The sequence below is a fragment of the Halichoerus grypus genome, chromosome 4 (genome assembly GCF_964656455.1).
Source record: "Halichoerus grypus chromosome 4, mHalGry1.hap1.1, whole genome shotgun sequence".
Lineage (NCBI taxonomy): Eukaryota > Metazoa > Chordata > Mammalia > Carnivora > Phocidae > Halichoerus > Halichoerus grypus.
Window position 1 is genome coordinate 18,141,717 of NC_135715.1, and position 21,733 is coordinate 18,163,449.

The 21,733-nt window shown below is 37.2% G+C and overlaps 1 protein-coding gene across 9 annotated transcripts in view; it reads right to left on the reverse strand.

The window, feature by feature from the left end:
• The window catches only part of GPC5 (glypican 5), a 1,368,657-nt gene that overhangs the window by 1,037,815 nt on the left and 309,109 nt on the right, over positions 1-21,733 (reverse strand). For all 9 annotated transcript variants that reach the window (XR_013446907.1, XR_013446906.1, XM_078070199.1 and 6 more), the window contains exon 5: positions 5,209-5,334. Coding sequence is in view for 7 of the 9 variants with exons in the window: in XM_078070199.1 (XP_077926325.1) it covers positions 5,209-5,334 (126 nt within the window). In the remaining 2 variants the exon portion in view is untranslated. The remainder of the gene's footprint in view (positions 1-5,208; positions 5,335-21,733) is intronic.

The window sequence follows — 21,733 nt, forward strand, 5'->3', positions numbered from 1 at the left end:
TTTCCTGTTCCTCAGAGTCCTCTTATCTTTAAAAAATTACTGATAGGTGTTCAATGATACTAATCATTCTTAACCTGCCAGGTAATACAAGAGTTCTGTTATGAAAGAAACTGTAGTAGATAAGAAGAGAGAAAATCTATGACATATAAATGCAAAAAGTATGAGAGGAGTCACGGTGGAGTTAGAGGTTACGCACAAACACAAATGAGGGGACTTGTTTCATGAGGACTCCAGATTAAAGTGGGAGTTTGGCAAAGCTGCATGTACAGCTGCATGGAGAAAATGATGTAGTTGAAAATCACTCCATTAATAGTGGGAAACTCAGAGCCCACGGTAGACTGCTGTGATGGGGTCAGGGTGGGATGTCTCCTAACCACATCTCTTAAGTCTCTTTGAATCCTGAACCACATCAGATGGGCCACAGGTATGATAATAATGATGATTATAATGAAGGTCTACTTCAACAATATTAGAAACCTGATTGAATAGATTGAAATTTCAAGGGGGGAAAAAAAAGAAATACAAAACAGATTGTTGTTTAAGTCACGAAGAACATACTGCCTTTGCACAAGCAACACAGGAAAAACAACTAGTTGTTACATTAACGAAAATCAGAACAATCCTGAGAACTGATTGCTTTGTAGTCTCCAACATTTGGAAACTAGGCCAGGTGTTTTTAAAAAAAAAAAAACAGATAAATAAAATATAGTTGAATGCAGCAAGGTCAGGAAGAAGACAGATTGAAGATGAGTAGCTTTTCAGATAGATAATGTAAAGGGGGAGAAAATGAGGTTACAAGATATTATATTTATACTTCAATTAAAAATGAAAAAATTTTTTTAAGTTTTTAAAGAAATGTATGAACCAAGGAGGTGCATATAAGGATCAGCCAGCAGCTTTGTATCACAAAATAAATACACAGATATATTCGGATATCTATCTATATATGTATATATATATATATATATGTATATATATATATATATACACACACAGATATATTCAGATAAATACAAAATAAATACACAGGTCTATTTGGATACACACACACACACACACGTATCTCCAGGAAAAATATCATTGTCTGGAAATCTGATAATAGAGAAGTATAAAGACTCAGAGACTTCTGAGGTTTTATATTTTTATCTGATTTTTAAAAATTCAATTATATTCTGTTGGAAGGGGTACCTTATCATAAGAGTTTGAAAGGAAAACACTGAATTATGAAAGAAGCATTAAGGAACAATAACTCAAGACGAAGTAGAAATCATGTGGATTATTAACCGTAGGAGGACACCTCACAGCTACTGGCTAGTCTGAGAGTTGCTGTGCAGGTCATAAATTCCCGGAGACTGAGGGAGAGTAACTGAATTAACCGTCTATTAATTAGAAAGGAAAAGGAAGCCCTGGTAATTAAGTAGCTGTCACCTGCACGTCAATACTCGGAAAGATGAAGTGCAAACCATCAAACAATCAATCTGTAATCACAGAGAACTGAGAACAGAGCTCTGAAAACAGAAAGACTGACACAACATGCCTTTCGGAGAACAATTTTGTTTCATGATGAAGTGACAGGAGGGGCAGATAAGAGGGACTTTGAGAGATAGAGACTGCATGGAATTCGGTAATACATTTTCATCTTAAACCAGAAATTCTTTGAACTGTTGATCCCAATGTGGCCGCAGAGTACAGGGCATGCATGCTGTCTTCGAAATCATTTGAATTAAAGTAGATTTTTTGTTTCACAAATTAAACACTCCTTATATACTACAGATACTTGAGATATTTTCAGCTACAATCACAAAGGAATTCCACCTCTTTTGATGAACACAAAGGTAATTTCACCCAATTTTATAGGACTGTCATAATATTGAAACAATCAGTATGGCTCTCCTACTCTTTGAGACAGCACGTCTGTGCACATAAATAATCTTATCAATCATCTCCTAAAAAATGCCTTCCGGAGAAGCAGTCTTGCCAAAATAATCACTTTGCTCTTACAATGAATGATAGACTCAGTCTTGGCCACCAATTTATCCTATTGATGTGGCATAATTTCTCTAGGATGAATCTGATGAGTATTATAATCCACCATAAGAAAAGAAAAACTACTATCATCCCCAAATGTAGTATACATTCACTTGATACTCATTTCTTCACAATGTGATGGCATTATTTATCTCAACTAAGTGCAGATCTCTGAAATGAATGTTTTATTTGAGGATCATAGTGCTTTTACACAATGATCACTGCTATGCTTCCTTTTTTCTGTAGGAGAATGTAGCTAATAATTCAAGATTGCAACATTCATCAGGACTTGACTTTATGTTGAAGACTTCTTACACAAACTCACTAGTTCAGTATTTACCCATATCTGTTACTGCTTTGATAAAACTATATCACAAAATTACTACGAAAATCCAAGTTAGCTAGAAATTCTATGTAAAAATAGCACTTTCACTTCAAAAAAAGCATTATAAAAAGAAGAAAACAATAACATCCCGTAATTCTAACATCACTGCAACATCTGTTCTCCTTAAACATAAATACAATGCAAATAAAAAAAACCCCAGTACTTCTTAAGTATATTAGCAGTTTCCATGTAACTGTCCAAAAATATTCTATGCAGAGCCAATATTGCTTTTTCTTATTTATTCAGATCTGCTGGTAAAATATGTAATATCTTAGCTTTAACTATTTTTAATTTAATAATTATTTGAAATCATTCCACATTAGCAGATAAAAATATGCACAGTTTTTGACAAACGCATAATATTCCATGGTGAAGGCACCATAATTAACCAGATGTGATGGATATTTAGGTTTTAGCACTGACTTTGCATTGAAGGGAAAAAAAGTCCTGTTGTGTGTTTATGTCAAGAATTGGCTGAGCCACAAATAAAAATACAATTCAAATAATATAGTTTTTTTTAAAAAAGTCAAGCATACAAGAGAGTTTTCTCAAGATCAAATAGAAAAGAGATACCGCCCAATCAGCATGCTTTGGAGCATGAGGGAATCAAGTTTTGGGAGAATTAAATGAGATAATGCTTGCAAAACCTTGGCTAACTGCCAGAAAATAATCAGAGCTGAAAAATGTTCATTTTGAAAGTCACCCGGAGATGGCGCTAGAGAGCCAGTGTGTGAGGCTTGTCTGCCAGCAGGTGAGCCAAGAGGAGTGGAAGTGGGTAGTGGAGCCATGAGATTGGGATGGACCTGAAGAAATATTCTCAAGGATAGGAAAATGACAGTTAAGGTGATGAGGTACAAGGGTTGTTTGAGAGAAGATTAAGTGTAAGCTGTTCTCAGGAGAGTGGAGTCGAACAGTGCACTTGGAAGTGGCCGACAGGAGGCTGGGTGGTACAGCGAAGGGGAGAATAAGCTGGAAGCAAATGAGAATCATGAGAACCCCTCATTTGCTTTATCAGAAATGTGGATACTTTGTACAGAGAATTGGTGCTAAAGATGAGCTTTTTTTTTATTCCTAAACCATGAATAAGGCCTTAAGAAATACACAATATAGAAGAAAATATATTCTTTGAGTTGAAAATACGATCCCTCTAAATAAAGTTTTCCCAAATCACTGATTTCCCCAACAGCATTTCCTGTTATACAAACTCCAGACCAAACAGTCGAGAGGAGTGGGACAAGCTAACACTAAGGTTCTTGTAGCACTAGAATGAGATGATATAATGTAATGCAATATATCACCTTTTTATATAACATACTAAATCTTTCATTAATCACCATGGGATTCTCATTAGCCCTTGTAGAAAAATGGTTAATACACAAAAAGTTCAATTCCAGCTCGAACAAAGTGAGAGGAGAAAGCAGAAGTCAAAGTATAATTTAATTATTAGATCTAAGTGGAGGAATTTTCAGTGACATGAAGACTAAAAGAACTCAAAGTTCCAGGCATACTATGAGTGCTCTCAAGAAAGGCAAGAAAGGTAAATTTAGAAAATATGTTCTAATATCCAAAGAACATAATGAACAAAGAACACTAGCCATGTCAGTCAAATATTATATTTAAATTTAATTATGTTCCTGTAGTTAATATTTTTTTCTGCAAAATCTAAGAATCTCTATGAGATACTCAGATATAAACTACAAAATAATCATTTATTGTATCAGGAAATAAGCTTTAACTATAATAAATATGATCACACAGAAATACATAAACAGTTTTTATTATTTAAATGTATTTAATTGGAGTATATGTTTGTCATGGTAAGCTTAATTTGCTAATGACTTCTTTTTTTTGTTGTTAATGATATTTTAGATCAACTTATCGCTCTTGTGGTAACTAAACCACCTAACTTCATGTGGAGTAGGCATGTTTGTAAATCAGAAAGCTTAACACCCTATCTCTCTTTTTGCAGATTGTTCAAAATAAAATAAAAATATTCAAGTCCAAATGCAACCCAAGCCTACATTCTATAACAATCACCAGCACTGGAAAATCAAAAGAGCAATTCCAAACCAGTTATTATTGACCACTGTTATATATTACGGAGGGAGAATTTAGGACTTTCTCAAGATCAGGAGATTACTTCAGAGTACGATCAGTTACAGGAAGCAAAGGAAAAGAAAATGTCAAAGAAATTCTAGACAATGAGGAAAAAAATGGTAAAAAATTTCACTCCTGAGCTTGAGAATGATTGACAACACACAAATAAATAATGCTTCAGACACACAGGGACGTACCCCCACTCTAACATAGATACTCACATGCACACACACACATGCACACACACACATACACAAAGAGACAACTGTAGGATGGACATAACTAACACTGCTGAAACTCATATTCATATATCCACGAATCTTTGCACAGGTATTCACATTTCACTGAATTTCTTCACTTTCTAAAACTCATAAAGCTAAATGAAAAAAGTAAGATACTTGATAAACAAGACAGATTGGACAGAAGGTAAATAATACTTATCAAAAAAGTGGATTGTTGGTAGGTCTGAGATAGGTAGAAAGGAAGAGAGAATGTTCAAACACCACAGAATTACTATCACATTTCTAAAATGTCAAAAAGGACCAAATCTATTTCTAACAAACTAAAGAGACGAAACTGCTGTAAACTCTACCCTGTGGGACAAAGTTAAAACTGAAGTGGTCCATTCGGGACCTAGGAAAAGAAAGCAAGGATGAAAGGAGCCGTGATATTTTCACAGACCACTACACATAAAATACCTTTTTACTATATCTTCCCCATTCCAGCACGGCAGTCCATCAGCAGCGGCTAATTCATTCGCACAAAGCTCATCAGCCAGGCCCCCATAGAATGTCCTGTACAGTTGAAGACTGCTGATAAATTCTCTGAATGGGAAAACAAAGAAAACAATTAAAACCAAAAATCAATAATAAATGCCAATATAAATGGCATAATTTGTTATGCATGATATATAGAATGCATCTTTTTTGATTTTTACTGCTTATTTTTTATATATTCTCAATACGTTTCTAACAACCAAGATAAATACTATACTTTTTTAAAAAAGAATGCTAGTATTCAAATTTACTCTTTTGAATCCAAGTTTTCACAGGGTATGAATTTTATATAACTCAAGCCCAAGAAGTTGTGAAGAGTACACACACACACACACACACACACATCCCATTTAACTAAGTATCCCTAAAAGCCTTTACTAGGTGCGCCATCTAAATCACAGTGATACTAACTACTTACTTTTCTGTACAGAAATGTCAGAAATTGATTAACAAGCTAATCAATTGCTTACTGATTAAAAGTTTATTAAACTTGGGTGGTTTTCCTATTTGGGTCTTCTCTTTGGTGTTTAAGAACATAAAATAGTATGTCTTCACTGATGTGGGAAACAGGCAGAAGAAAAGTTATTAAATGTCCTCACTACCTAGAGCCCACTGACAAGTCCTTGAAACGGCAGAGTGACCTTCCTCTAGGGACTCAACTGCCTCCATGTTAATACTTTGCTAAGGGCAACAGGCTTATCTTAGCCTGACCCCCAGGATCCTGTAAGTCTACTTTAACATATAAAAATTCCTTTGGAAATTTCCTATATCTCTACCCCCCAAGATACATGTTGGCGATCATCCCCCAAGCATATGATATACATCTGAAGGGTCTCATGACTCAGATTTTATGAGACAGTTAATAAATGGCACTTTCCCAACAATAGCTAAGCCCCCCTCAAGGTCCTGGAAACCTTGCTTCCAAAATACCTGGGAGACTTACATGCTATCCCCAGCTCCCTCCCAGTTTGAAAGTACATAATGCGCCACTTCTCATGACCCCCATGCAGCTCTTTCTGCCCATGGGTCCTGTTCCCATGCTTTAATAAAACCATCTTTTTGCACCAAAGACATTTCAATAATTCTTTCGTGGCCATCAGCCTCAAACCCTAACGTTTCTCCTATATCATTCACTAAATACAAAAAAAACTCAAATACATAGCATGTTTCAAAAGCATGAAAATAAAAGTTGTTGGAAGGAATATTATTTAATACACTGACTTTTTTTTCCCCCTCTCATACTACATCTCTTTCCCCTATTAATTATCAGAAGGGAAAATTCAACAAAAAAGTAGTTTGCTTTTTAACTTAAAAAGCCAAAACTTTCAAGTTTTAAAATCAAAGCTTTGAGGTCCCAAGAACCTGAATTTTAGCATTTCAGAAAACCAAGTCCTAAAAACTATACTTCTGAACTTTTTAAACATAAACTAATGTTTTGGACAATGAAATGAAAAACCACCAACTTAATACAGAAGAGATGTCCTCTGGACTAGAATACAGGGACAGGAGAAAGAAAGCAAACCAGAAATCCATAGGTTGAGTAGTTAAAATGCAGCAATTATAAAATTGCATCCTCCACTGATATTTTAAAAATAACTTCTTTAAAAATGAGATCAAAGAGGAGGGCTGACTCTAAATTATAGCTGAAATGAGCAAATTTTAAAAAATTAAATCTGATTTTGACAGCACTGATGCTCAAATGTATTAATTTTAAAATTCTCTCTCTTAGTGGTTTCCAAAGAACTCTTTTGTGGAAATAGCTGGAGTTATAAGTAACTACCAATCTACAGGAAGGATAAATGTCATTTTCAAATATGTAACATCTGAAGTCAGAGAGATCAGAAGTTCCCACAGCAAATGTTTGGTGAGTATTTAACCAAATTTTTAGCAAAGCTTGATCAGACATGTAATAACAACATGACTGCAGGAAGTATAAATCTGACTTCTAACTGATACTCAATTCCCCCAGTAAAGTATGCTGTATTTTCTCACGAGCATAGTAACCACTCATTTATACTTATTTATACTTTTTTTTTAGGGGGAGGGGCAGAAGGAGAGGGAAAGACTCTTTAAACAGGCTCCATGCCCAGCACAGGGCCCAACACCAGGCTTGATCTTAAGCCCCTGAGATCACGACCTGAGCCAAAATCAAGAGTCAGATGGCTTAATCGATAGGGGCATCAGGTGCCCCTATATTTATTTATACTTTAAGTTGGTTTCCTCTACTAGAAAATAAGTCCCCCTTCCCACCCCATGAGGGCCATATTCCTACTAACTGGAATGCACGAACAAATACCAATTCTGATGTTGCAGCCACTAAAACATAATGGATGAACCCAACTGATTCTTTCCTAGAGGGATGGGGTTTAATAAATGGAAAGATGTGTGACTCCTGTCCTGAATTCTGTTTACTATAAATGATCACCTGTTCGGAATCAAAGAGTCTTCTAGAAATGAAGAGGCCTGGCACAAATGACTGGAATGTTGAGATCTCCAAATTGATGAGATAAAACTGAATTGATATTTCTTATGGACCCCAAACCTCTTCCTCCAATCTCAGTGAACGGTGCCTTCACAGCCAGTAGATCATACTGGGAAAAGCTTTACATCTTTCCTGCCGAGTCCTCTTTCCCAATGCTACCCTCATTGCCTTCGGTGAAGCCCTTATCATCTCTCTGGAATTACTGCACTCTAATCTCTTCCTTAACAATCACCTCTCATCCTCCAAGAAATCCACCTCTTAAAATTCAATCTGATATCCCCAGACTATGTCACTCATTTGCTTAAAGCCATCAATGGCTCTCTCTTCTCTACAGCAAAAAATCTAAATTTCTTGGAAAGGCATATAAGGCACCCTCTCTCACCTCCATTTCAGCAGCAACGCAAACCAAACTTCAGGCTTCCACAAAAGTGAGAGACTTACTGTTCCCCAAACATACCTTCATGCCTTTGCATGAGTTCCCTCTGAAAGCATCATATCCTAGAAGATTTCCACTCACTCTATAAAGCAGCATTAACCAGTTACTTGTCACAAACTACTAAACACTATTGAGTACCAAGCTCTGTGTTGGCACTAGAGCTAAATAAGACAGTCCCTATCTTCTAAGAATGCACTTTCTGGTGAAAATCTACAATAATAACATAGTGTTAATAGTGCCGCATTTGAGGACAATGAAGGAATCAGGAAATAGGTACAAACAAGATACTACTTCAGTGTTTCATGCAAAAAAAAAAAAAAAAAGCAAACAACAACAAACAAAAAACAATAAGCAAACGTAAAAGAGGAAAGAGAATATTGTATATTCAGAGACTCATATGCAGTTTAGCAAGTGGGGAGTGGGCTTATGGGAATTACAGTTAAAAGGTAGGAAGAGGCCAGTTTGTAATCAGCCTTATTGATCATCAAAAAACTGTTTCGGTTTTCTTCAGAAGGCAGTGGGAGCCATTAAAAGTTTTCCAGCAAGCAAGTGATGGCCTCCTGACAGTATTGTGGAAATAGGTAGAAAGTCAATGAGGTCACTTAGCGAGCTATAACCAAGACTCAGGGGGAGGAAATATGAGGATGAGAAAAAAACACCTGTCAGTGAGCATCATGAAAAGTGTTAGATTTGAAAGACATTAGGAATCTAGAATTGACAGTAAAAGTAAAAGTTTTAATATAACTCCTAATTGTCTTTCTCACCCCCCCGAAGGTGACCAAGGGGATGATTATCTCAGTGCTATTCACTGAGACAAGAAATAAAGGAAGGGAAATACAACTCTTTCAATGTCCCACACTACATTTAGGATCGCTCTTCTCCTGCTCAATATTTTCATCTTTCCGTGGCACATATCACTGTCTATTCTAGCACGTCATGTACTTACTTATTATGTTTTATTGTTTCTTATCTGTCTCCCATGCTAGAAGAAAAGATTCAGGCAGGCAGGGCTTTTTTTTTTTTTTTTTTTTTGGTTTTACTCACCAATATAGATCTCAAAGCTGTGAAGGCATATAGTAAGTTCAATAATTAGTAATTAAATTAATGAATGAGTTAAAACTAATTAATAATTAAGTCTACACTCTGTTCATTTTGCGATTTCTTTGGAACATACAGAAAGAGAAATCATTTAGAATGCTACTTTCAGACCTACTATGTGTAACATCATCTGGGGATCTTGCCAAAATGCAGATCCAATAGTCCTGGGGTAGAGCCCAAGACTCTACATTTCAGTGAAGCACTCAGATGATGTTGCAGCTGCTGGTACAAGAAGCATGAATACCATGGATGTTTGCTGTTGGATACGTAACCTTGGAATCAGGGGACTGGGTGTGTGATGGCAGAGTCATTATCTCCAGAGGTGGTGACTGATGTCATGAACGTCGATGAAATCTCTCAGGCAAATAACAGGTAGTAAGAAAAAGTCAAAGGAACTCTGAAGTATATTGAGCAAAGGAAGAAAATCTTCAATGATAAGAGCTGTCAACATTAAAGAATAAGGGAATTTGAACCTAGAGAGATTCCTCACAGTGTAAAATGCCATTATGAGAGGTTACTTAAAATAATGAAAACGTCCTTTATATGTGGTCCCTCAAAAATTCATATGTTGAGACAAGTTCTTTAAAAGGTAAATAGGCTCAAATGAGGTCATATGGGTAGATCCTAATTCAATAGGATTGGTGTCCCAATTACAAGAAGAGATGGTAGGGGCGCATGTGCACAGAGGAGAGGCCATGTGAGGACACACAGGGGAAGTAGCCATCCGCAAGCCAAAGACAGAAGCCTTAGGAGAAACCAAACCTGCCACATCTTGATCTTGGACTTCCAGCTTCCAGAACTGTGAGAAAATCGATGTCTGTTGTTTAAGCCACCTGGTCTGTGGTACTTTGTTATGGCAGGCCTAGCGAACTAATACAATAATGAAAGCATTTGAAATGGAGTAATGGCCATCAGATTTGCAGTATGATGAACATTAAAGAGAAAGTGAGAAACTAAGAGTAGAGTCCTAAAGACGAACATTAAGGGAGTTTTGTTTGTGTGTGTGCGTCTGTCTGGATATGCAAGAGATTTGAAAATATTTGTGTATGAAAGGGAAGGAGACAGCAAGGGTTTGTGGTTCATTAACTTGTTCCCAAATATCCCAGTTCTCTACATTCCGGGCACAAAGCCACTCTGCTAGCTTTAGTATGTGACTTGCTCTGGGTTCTAGTAAATGTATGCAGAGTGATGTATGTACCCTTCAAGCTTAAGATTTAAGAGCCAATGTGGTTTTGCCAACTTCTGTTTCCCTCTCCCCTGATGGCTGGCAATGTGTCACAGGGAGGCTGCTTGGTCATTCAGAAGCTTAAATCAAGGGCCACTTGAGCAGCGCCCCCTGCTGGTCTAAAATGTGAACAGGCTAAAATGTGAAGGAAAACGCTTTTGAACCAATGTTAGGTTGTTTGCTACCATATCATAATTTAGTCTTTCTTAATTGATAAAAAGATAGAAAAAGAAAAATTAAAAATTGATAGATCACAAATTCGGAAGAGAGAGGAAGAGTTACTGAAAAGAGATTAGCTTTGGAACAAATTCTCTGAGACTAAAAAGGACTGAAGAAAGTCTGTGAAAGTTAAGATAAAGTTTTGGTTTGTGAAGACAGAAATTTGAGGGGAGATCCTGCTTCAGAACTTTATATTCTGTATTTGGAGGTTTTTAGGTCACAGGAGTTAAGAGTAGTGTTTGTTGCAAGAAGTGGTTGCATTGGAGGGCCAAGGGATCTACATTGGATATAGAAAAAACTGAACTGGGAAATGAAGGGGATAAAGCACCAGTAGCTATAATGAGGTAAAAAAGATGTATCTACTGCCACAGAGCCAATTAATGTTGGTCCTATTACAAGAATCCATACTTCAGTTCCCAGGTCAATGCTTGGCTTACCACACACCATCATGCCTCCTTTTCAAGTTTTGCATGGAAAGTCTCAATGAATAAAATATTCTATTCTTTGGATGATTCAAAATTTAACTTGCTGGAAGGGTGACTATATCCATGCAATTATTTTTCTACAGTTATGAGAGTCTTTCCAGTTAAAACTAGGAGCATAATAAATGTAGGGAGATGCTAAAATTTCCAGCTAATTATCCTTGAGGGGCTATGTTACATATGTCCGTTGTTCACCTTAGTCTTCAGACATATTAGTCTTGCCAGTAACAGAAAATATTTTTTAAATATTTAAAATATTAAAAAAAACAGAAAAAAATTCTTTGTCAGAATATTTATTCAAAGCATCTATGTCAAGGCCATACACAAATTAATACTTTCTCATTTAGGCCTGCAACAGTTTAACAAATGACCTCCCTGTCAAGTTTTGCCCTCCTGTCTTCTGTTCACTGCATGTCCCATGTTGTAACCAGAAATCAGCCCAACACTTTAAAACCCTAACAATTCAGATAAAATGTCTTACCATGGCACATAATCTCTCCACTCTCCACCCCTTAGCCTCCCATGACAGTCCTCCTTCCCTCCACTCACACACCCCAGGCAAAACTGCACACTTTTACTCACATAGCAGAAGATATTTCCATATTTACAGGATAAGATTCTGAGTTTAGCACATGCAGTTTCCTCTAACACTGGACGGCCTTTTCCGCTATCACTCTCCCAAACTTCTGCCCGTCCTTCAAGATCCAGCTTAAAGCTCATCTGCCCTCTACATCCTTGTCTGACCAGCATGCACAGTTTTGTTTGCTCATCCTTGTTTCTTACACAGCACTCGGCGTCTGTTTTGCAGTCCTGGCTATCTGATATTATAATCCCTGTGTTTGCACATCTGTCTCCCTGGGTAGAGGGCTCGTTCAATACAGGCAAGAGCCATGTCTTCTTTATATCCCCAGGGTTTGGGTCACAGTTTGGTACCCAACAGGCCATCAACAAATTCTCCCTGGAATTGGTCCCAGATGCGGTCTGAGTTTTTAACTGTGCCAGAATTAGAAGTTTCTAAAAGAAAAGCATTTTTTAAATAATAACAATAATTGAAATTCCTTGAAGGATCCAGTTGACTTGGGAAACTTGAAATTAGAGAACCCGTTCCTAGACTGTGGAGAAACAGACCTTCCTCGTGTGCTGCATTAGAAAATGAAGAACTTGAAAGAGCAGGACCGCAAGCTGTGCGAGACTAAACAGGCTCAAGTCAGAGTGCATATATATGTGCTGCTGAAATTAATATGTGGGGACATAATAATATTTAGTCACACTGCTCTGCAAGACAGCTATCATAATTAATACCTCACAGATAGACTGTGTTACAAAAACAGAAAGAGCCTGAGACCATCTGTTCCAGGGGCTCTCTGTCCTAACTGCACATTGTCATCGCCAAGGAAATATTTAAACTGTAACTCCTAGATTTTCCCTCATTCAGATGTATTGGTCTGGAGTGGGACCTGGGCATCCAAGTGCTTTTGGAAGCTTCCTATAAGATCCATATGTGTGGCCAGGGTTGAGGACCTGTGATTTAGTCTAGTTCTCTTATTTTGAAACTAAGGAAAAACAAAAATCAGAGAAGGTAAAAACATGTGAAAAGCGAGGAAGTTATTTACTCAGGAATTTATTCGTAGCAGACCTCAACATCTTTCACTAATTAATTAACTAAATAATTCATTAGTAAACATGCCATCCCTTAGCCAAGTCAGCTGATATTGAATACCTGATAAATCAAAGCAGAATGAATCTTTATATAGAAGAATATTTCCACCTGTTTTAAAAATTTTCCTGAAATTATCACCCTGTTAACAGAACACAATCAGTAGATTGTTAGACCAGAAAACATAGATAGATCACTTCTGTCTGCCAAAATCTGCACTTAGAAGGCACTAGGTTTAAACAGGATTTATCTGTGTATTTCTACCAGTCTGAAAGGTCTGGTGCAGGACGCAGGGAGCGGGGCAAATTCTGCTCCCTGGCTAATGAGCAGCTTTGTCCACTGTGCTAGCACCATAAAGAGGAAAAAGGCTGTGGCACAATTGATCATTCATAGCTCGCAGCCTTGTTTGCCCTGAGCTTACTAAAGGCAAGGGAGAAACATGGCCCAGCATAGTTATTGCTTCGTTGCTTCCCATGACCTTGAGGCCAGCAGTGTGCCAGCAAGAGCTCCTGATGCATCACGTGGTAAAAAAAAAAAAAACAATATGAAAGGAAATGCAACTCACCCTGAAGTGTCATTTATAGTTTGGTTGACATAGGAATGCCCAGTGACTACTATCAAAACGAGCAATGCTTCTGATTGGCTGGACCATTATAACTGACTTTTGTCATTTTTAAGGATAAAATTAACATAGCTTTTCATAAACAGTGCAATGAATAAAAAAGGCACATGAAGAACAAGTTAGTATCCGTGCCTCTACAGTGCGTCCATCTGTAACCCACGTTAGCAGCCTGGTATGCTTTCTTCAGCTGCTCTATGCACACGCTAACAAGTAACCAAAAACAGACAGAGATAAAGAGAGACATAGTAACGGTTTGTTTTAACAAAACTGGGACCAAGCTATATACATGTACACGCGACTGGCTTTTCTCACTTGACAATATATCATTAACCTATTTCAGATGAATAAATCTTGGTCTTACTTTTTTGATATAGCTGTATAATATTCCATAATCTTAATATAGCAACTCTTCCGTAATCTACCAAAATATTCCACTAAACTAATTTACATTTTAATTAATAAGGCTGGCTTAAAGAGTGGCAACCACATGTTTCAAACTTTGCTGATCTCCCAGGGAGCTGTTTTCACTTAAGCATATGGCCCTGATTTTACATTTGATTTTGCATTTCATTTCATTAGATGTTCCTGAACACAGAGCTATATTCAAAAGGCAAGCCTCTAGATCTTCTATCTTTATCTAGCAGGAATTTGTTTCAATTTTAAAACATTCATAAACAGTCACTTCCTCTCCTTTTTTTCCCATTGAACACAATGTAAAAGAGATGATTTCTAATTTTGACCCAAACTAATTATCTGGAACAGTATTGGAGAAGAATCTTATTTTCAAATGGAACTTTTCTCTGTGGAATGTTTCAGACTACACGTTCCCTTATTTAATGACACGTATTGATTTTTTTTTACCCCCTAAAGTCAGTCCACAAATAATACAGGACCCAAATTAAAAGCAGCGCCTCCCATACTGTTTGAAAATATCTGTCGAACAAAGGTCAAATGTGCAGTTCGCTAGTTAATGGCCTGAGGCAAAGTTAAGGTTAATGTGGCACTAATGAGCAGGCTCAACCCTGTAGAGATGTCCGACCACAGTTGTCAAACAGCAGACATTTAAAATGTCAGTCTCCCGCTCAGCAGAGGAAATCTATAATTACACGTTTCCAGATAAGAACTATTTTCTCTTGTGTTTCTGAATCTATATTTAATAAGTTTATTTTATTCTCAACTAAGTCATTCTATTTGACAAAATATTTTTATAATCATCAAAATAGAAAAATATTTAGATTACTGTTCTACAGCGGTAGCAGTTCTTGCTGTAAATGCTTGAAAGTAATTAAATTTATACAGTCAGATTAGCTAGCGGGAAAACTGAAATTTAGTTTGCTGGCCCCTTTCCATAGACTTTGTGACACATGGAAAGATGGGTGGAAAAGGATGACTATGACACAGAGAAAGCAATGCAATGTGCGGCACCATTTGTCACAAATGTAAATGTGTTACAAGCACATTGCACTTGTATTTCCTTAAAAAGAAAAAAAAAACCTATTTTTCCTAAAAAAGAAACTCATAAAGTGTGCTCTCTGAACCCCACTTGAACCCGCTATTCATTATGGAAGCTGTGATGGAAGGATCCACACCATTCTCAAAGAGAAGGATTTTTTTTTTTCTGACTAAATGATTCCAGGTTTTTTTCTCCTCATAGGAAGTCTTCTTGTTCACACGACATGATTTCCCTTCCTTAGAAGATTTACTGTGCTTTCTCAACAAAGCTGAAGGGGTTAAGATGGGCAGTAGGTTGGGGAGCACCAAGGGAAGGAATGGGAAGAAGGAATGGAAAGGAGCCCTGGAGATATGCCAATATCCTCAGATACTATCTGCAGAGGATTCTTTTTGACATGGGCTCTATGTTTAACACTCCGTGGTGGTGATTTTACACTAGTTCTGAGCGGGACATTCACAGTCATCTATACAATTAATGAAGACACCTCTATTCCTTACTTTTCAGTAATGCTCCAAACTCAACACATTGCCATTAAATGTCCCAGTAAAAAGCACCCTTTCTGAAAGCATCCTCCTTTAAAAAGAGTGATTTAAACCTGATGTCAAAACTAGGTCTTCAAAACTCTCATCTCGTTTTCCCATATTGTAAAAATGTACCGTAAAAAGCCCTCACTGTTCTCCATTAAAAAGGACTTTAAACAAAGATCTTAACTCATTTATAAAAATAAACACAAGATCACATGTCCAATATTTAAACAAATTTGAGCATCCACCCAAAAGAGGTGAGACATAATTTCTCCTACCTCATGACTTTTTTCATTTTAGTAAAAATATGCAATTATTTGCTCAGTTCTACTGGTTTCAGGAAGCATGCTATTGCTTTTTCAACAGGAAAAAAAAAAAAAGTCTAGGACATGATTGGGTCAAGACCAACAAGAAGATTAAATCAAAAGATTTTTGCAGATGTAACGATTCTAGTATACCTCCTTAATACTAAGAATCATTACTGAGTACCTATATCGAGATTCAGCATTTAAGGTCAAATCTTGAATGTTACTCTTTTTTGCAGTAAAATGTTTTCTATGGTTACTAACATTTTAACTATAAACTCTGTGACTTAGAGGACATGAGAACATGTTCTGTACAGTATTTTCCTCTCTCAGCATGAGCAGAAAACTAATAAAAAACCTCTCCCTTTAATAGTCTGCCAATAAATGGGCTTCTTCCTCATTCCTTCTTCTGTTTATTTTTATTTTTTTATTTTTTTTCATTTTGTGATTTCAATCCTCTATTCCTGGTCACTGCTACCCACCAACTTATCTGATTGATGGACAATATATGTCTGGTATAAATTGTTCTTGCTTGCATCCTCGGTTACTATATGTCTCTCAGTGCAGATACTTGTGTTCCTGAACTCTGGTATAAATATGGGCTTTAGGGTCAGAAAATCTATAATTAAAAGGGTTCAGAGAAAATGAGTTATTTTTGTCTTCAATTTTATTCCTATTATTCTGGTAATTCTCATTTTAGAAAGAAATGGCTCTTGAATGTTACATGTAACCCAGGTGCTAGTTTGGGTGGCACAGAATATTACTGACCAACACTGAGTAATGTATAATTACCTTTGCTCAAGTATGACACCGATAATATTGTCCATGTGATGAGAATTATAATAACACTTCCTTCCATCACAATCATTCATACATCTGTTTATTATAAGGCTTAGCTTACACTGGAAAATGCAGACAAACCAAATACAATGAAGATTATAAATCCATTGAGTTTACTCAATTTGTGGGACCCCGAAAGTCACAGGGTGCACGTCTAACAGGATTCTTGCTGAAGAGAGTGAAACCGACACAGCCAAAGGAGCACCTTAGACCTGCTGATCTTCAAAGTCATCAAACAGAATGAAGCATATTTTTGAGAAGAAACCTTGATCTGAAAGTCTATGATATGGGCCTAAATAAAAAAGAATCATCCTGAAACTACCTTTGAACTTTCATTCGGTTGCACTTCCAAGTAAAAGTTTCCACGTACAACTCTGGAGATCATGATGTGCCCTGGAAATGGTTGATATACATTTGTGTCTGGGAGTGAAGATGGAAAACAAAAACAAAAACAAAACAAAACAAAGAAAAAACAGTGCCTCCATCAAATGATATAATCCACCCCAGAAACACATTTCTCCTATTTTGAGGACAATTGTGGAGGAATTGGCAGCTCTGTCATTTCCCTTAAACATGCAATTGTGGAGGAATTGGCAGCTCTGTCATTTCCCTTAAACATTATAAAAAAATAAATATCCTGTTCCCCGTTTTTCCCATATTATTATACGCATCATTTTGACACTTCCAATGCCATTAACAGATTTAAACTGATGGAAATGTTTTTTGCTATGTAAAACCAAGTGGAAGAAAGTGCTTAGTACTCTTGCTATAGACTGAGCATCCATGATGCTTTACATACAATTAATTGAGAAATAAGCCTCAATTATGGGGCTTATTTAGGCCCCATAGATTCTGCTAAAAATTCTGAAATCATTTTTATACACTCCCACAAAAATCATCAATTTCAGTACGACATGACTTTAAATCTTCCTTACCTCTCCAAAAATTGAGTGGAAAAAAAAAAAAAATGGGAGCTGAATTTGAAGTTTTTTTTTTCAATTCTACATATGCTTACTGACTTTCCAAATGAAAAAAGGATAGAAGAGCCACTTTTTGAAAGGAGGAAAAAAGAAAGAACATATTCTCAGGTATATTAGGCAGGGAGAATTTCACTCACAGTTCGATTTTTTTGTTTGGGGGCGATTTTGAGCCATATAAATGGGATAACCCTACAGTCACAGTCATAAACACTACTGGAAAGCTTCTAGCTCATTTGGCAAAGCTGCTAGTGGGAAATAGGTTTTCGGAGAATCAGTTTGGGAAAAACTGTCAAAATTAAATGTCATTCTTCCTATGGCTGAAAAAAATATATGTATTTTTTTTATTCTTTTTGTAGTGAGAAATTTGAGGAGACTTACTTCTACTCACACTGTCTTGAAGTTGAGAGCATCAATATTACAGATATTGCAAATTAATGTGAGGACCAAAGCCTTATGGACCATCAGTGTAACTTTAAAGAGGTTAGAATAAACCTCACACTCCCTGATATAAAACTACCTTCATCTTAGCAAACAAGTTATAAGAGTTCTAACGGCAGCCAGTGATAGCTACACAAATCTGCTTTCTGTAATTTTCCATAATTGCTACCACCAGAAAAAAAAGAGTATCTGTTAGGTACCAAACATGGACCCACAGCCACGTCTAAGACCAACGACAGTTTCAACTTCTAGTCCATACCTTCCAGTCCAAATCCTGCTCAATGTTAGTTTAATCATTCACTGCTTGGATTTAGTTTCAGATATGTCGTGAAATGGTCACTAATTTTTCCATGAACGTCTAGAAAGTAAGAGCAAACCTCATTTTTAAAGGCTTTCTTTTTAATATTAGTTTTAGCCAGAGCAAATTGCTTTTCAATACAACAAAATTTTGCGTGTATTTGTTTATGGACTTTCTTTCTCTGGGAAGTTTTTATCAGATTCTCAGTGGGCTACGTGACCCGCAAAGGTTAAGCACCACTAGCCTAAACTTTTGCCATATGTTTGTTCTGCCTTCTGGCATTCCTTCTTCCTATGTGCCTGGTTTTTGACCCCCTAGGGTCCTGCTTTTCATTATTCATGTAGGTCTCGACGCTGGCCTGCCTGGGAGCTCCCTTTTCCTCAGCCCTGCTCTGGCCTGGCCTCTTGCCCCCTACCCAAAGCCTTGCCTTAGCCTGCCCTGCCCTGAGTGCCCTCGCTCCTACCACTCACCAAGCACTGTTTTAAATTAACCAGAAATGTTCTCATTGAAGGGAACATAACTTTTATTTTAGTAAATTAAACTTACAGGTAATAAATAATAATGGCACCTCAAAGAAGCACTAACTTCCTTTTAGGAAATAGATTGGAAATTGCCTTCTCCAGTCCTATAAGTGATATTAAATTTTTCTCTGAGTTGACTTTTTCCTGACCGATGGATATTTTCATCCACTGAGTTTATATATACACAATTCATCATTAAGCCCAGTATGTCAATACTGATTTAACCATATAAACACATACCCTCAAACACACACATCAAGAATTTTAAACATTAGCTAATTTTGGTTTCATTAATAAAGTATTGTGCTAAATAAGGTTTGACTATGTAGATATAAATTCATGTATCTTAAGCCAACTGATCCTATGTAATATGAACCTATTCCAGCTATCTGGGCAATAATCCTAAGTAATATTAAGTGTTCTTCATTCAGATTATGTTTAAAAGTTTTTCCTATGCTTAATTATTTTAGTCACTTCACTATGTTTTTTTGCAATGAACAGGGTAAAAATTAATTTGCTTTCATGGATAGACACATCCTGAAACAGAACATGCCCTCATTCCTCTCTTTCAACTAAGCAATTTCAAGTGTCTTTTAGTTCCCATTCTCAATAAATAAAATTGTTAATGTTCAAGTTGTAAAATTCCTACTCAAATCAAGATTTAATAAACACATGAGAATAACATGGAGCTGCCTGATGATACAATGTTCCATTAAGTTCTTAAGAGACAATTTTGAAAAACAAAAACTCATAAAACCATTTAAATTATATTTTGTCTCAAACATTAAAAACCCAGTGTTTCCAAAAATTCTCCTTCCCCCACCTTCACATCAAAACCCTCTCCTATGTCAAAAATATTTTATTTTTACTAAGCATCTAGGACCGTCTCTATTACCCCAATGCACAGCCATGCATGCAGCCAATCCCCTTAATTGGCGCATTCTTAAATGAGAGGTTTGGCTAATTGGAATGCTTGCTGGAGAACAGATGGGGCACTGGTGTTGAGACTCTGTCTTAATTTATTGTCCTGGGGTTTTCCTAATTACCCGCTTAATTGGCACAGCCACACCACTTTGAAATAATAATGTACTGCTAATTATCACCGATTTAAGCTTGCTAATAGCTTATTCTTACCAGCTAACTTCAAGAAATCAAGCAGAGAGCAGAAACTGCCACAGGGAAATCACTCTGCCTGGGCTGGTTTAAACAGCTACGTAAGTGCAGTGTCCTTTACAGCTGTGCTGATTTGGTTTCTGCCCCAAAAGACGACACAGTGATGCTTTTTTCGGGATGTTTAAAGGAACAGTAATTCTTCCTTGACTTTCTCAACTTTTGGAGACCTCTGTAACTGGGATGTATCAATAACTCAGAGTCTCAAAGTAGCTCATTATTGGCATTCTACATAAACAGAAAAAACAGGGGGGAGATTGAACAAGTACAATCCCATCTCCAAAATATCATCAAAAGAATCCAGTACTATGGTTTCGCTTCCCTCCTTCCACACTAAAAAGACTGACATACTCTATACTTCGGGCTTAGCACAACTTCCAGATCCAAGGACAGATTTGGATGTCCTTCTTCAAATGTTAGAAATAGAGCAAGGAAAAGACAAGGTATTAAACAGAAGGGTTCTCTTTTGAAATGAATACAAAGGAGGAAGGGGGAGAAAGAAACAGACTAAGGGGTTGCGAACTTGGGAATTCATAGAGAAATCACTGTATTTAGGATAAGATACTATACTTCTTCCTTAGTTTACACTTATTCTGCATCTGTTTTAGGTACTTTTTCAGACATCTTCTAGGTCAGACTCCCTAGAAGCAGTTCCTGAGACAGGAATTTGGATGCAGATGATTGGTTCATCGAGGTAGTGCTCTTAAGAGAAAGGTAGTGAGGGAAGTAGGATAGGGTGGGCAGGAAGAAGGTATATCGGGATGTGGTCTCAGCTGCAGCCAGACTGCACACATGGACTGCATCACACATCTGGACGCATCACACTGAGTAAGGGCAAGCCTTTGATCCCCTGGTGTCCGTCGGGCACTGCTTATGAGCCTCTGCCAAGGGGGTGAAGCAGGTGGGAGGTTAACGCACTCTTTCAGGTAGATGAGATGGCGTGTAGTCCTCCTCCACATGGAACAGAACTGACCCATGTAACCTGTAGGATATTGCAGAAATGACAGTGGGGACTTCAAGGCTGGATCATAAATACACTGCAGTTTCTGCTTTTCTCTCTCTGATTATCTGTCCTGAGGAAAGCCAGCTTCAGAGTTATAAGAAAACTCATTGGGACGGGAACATGAGGCCTCCTGCCAACAGCCCTGTGAGTGTGCCATCTTGGAAGATGATACCCGGTCCTGCTCGAGCCTTCAGAGGATTGCAGCCTCACCTGACCTTGACAGCAATCACCCTAAGAGACCATAGTCAAAAAGAAACCCTGAGCCAAAACCCCACAGCCAAGCAGCTCCCAAATTCCCAACCCACAGAAAATTGCATAATAAATGTTGTTGCTGCTTTAAGTTACTACATTTCGGAATGACTTGTTAAGTAGCAACAGACAATGAAAATAGATGGCTCCAATTTGTTGAGGGCAATTCCCCAGAGAAGAGTGCAACTGTGTATTATCAGCACCTTCGAGAGAGCCACCAGGAGGCAGATGAAACGGCCAGGTAAAGAGGGATGTGAGCAGGGCCCCAGTAGCCTCCACCATTGTAGTTACCTCTCCTACGAAATGTTTCCATTAAACCTCCCGTACGACTTAACAGTGTCATGTCATGAACTTAATTATGGACATTTATATTTTTAAAAATGGTATCTGGCAACAACCTAGAAATCTCGACTTACTAATAATAGTCTCCAAAAATGAAGATGCG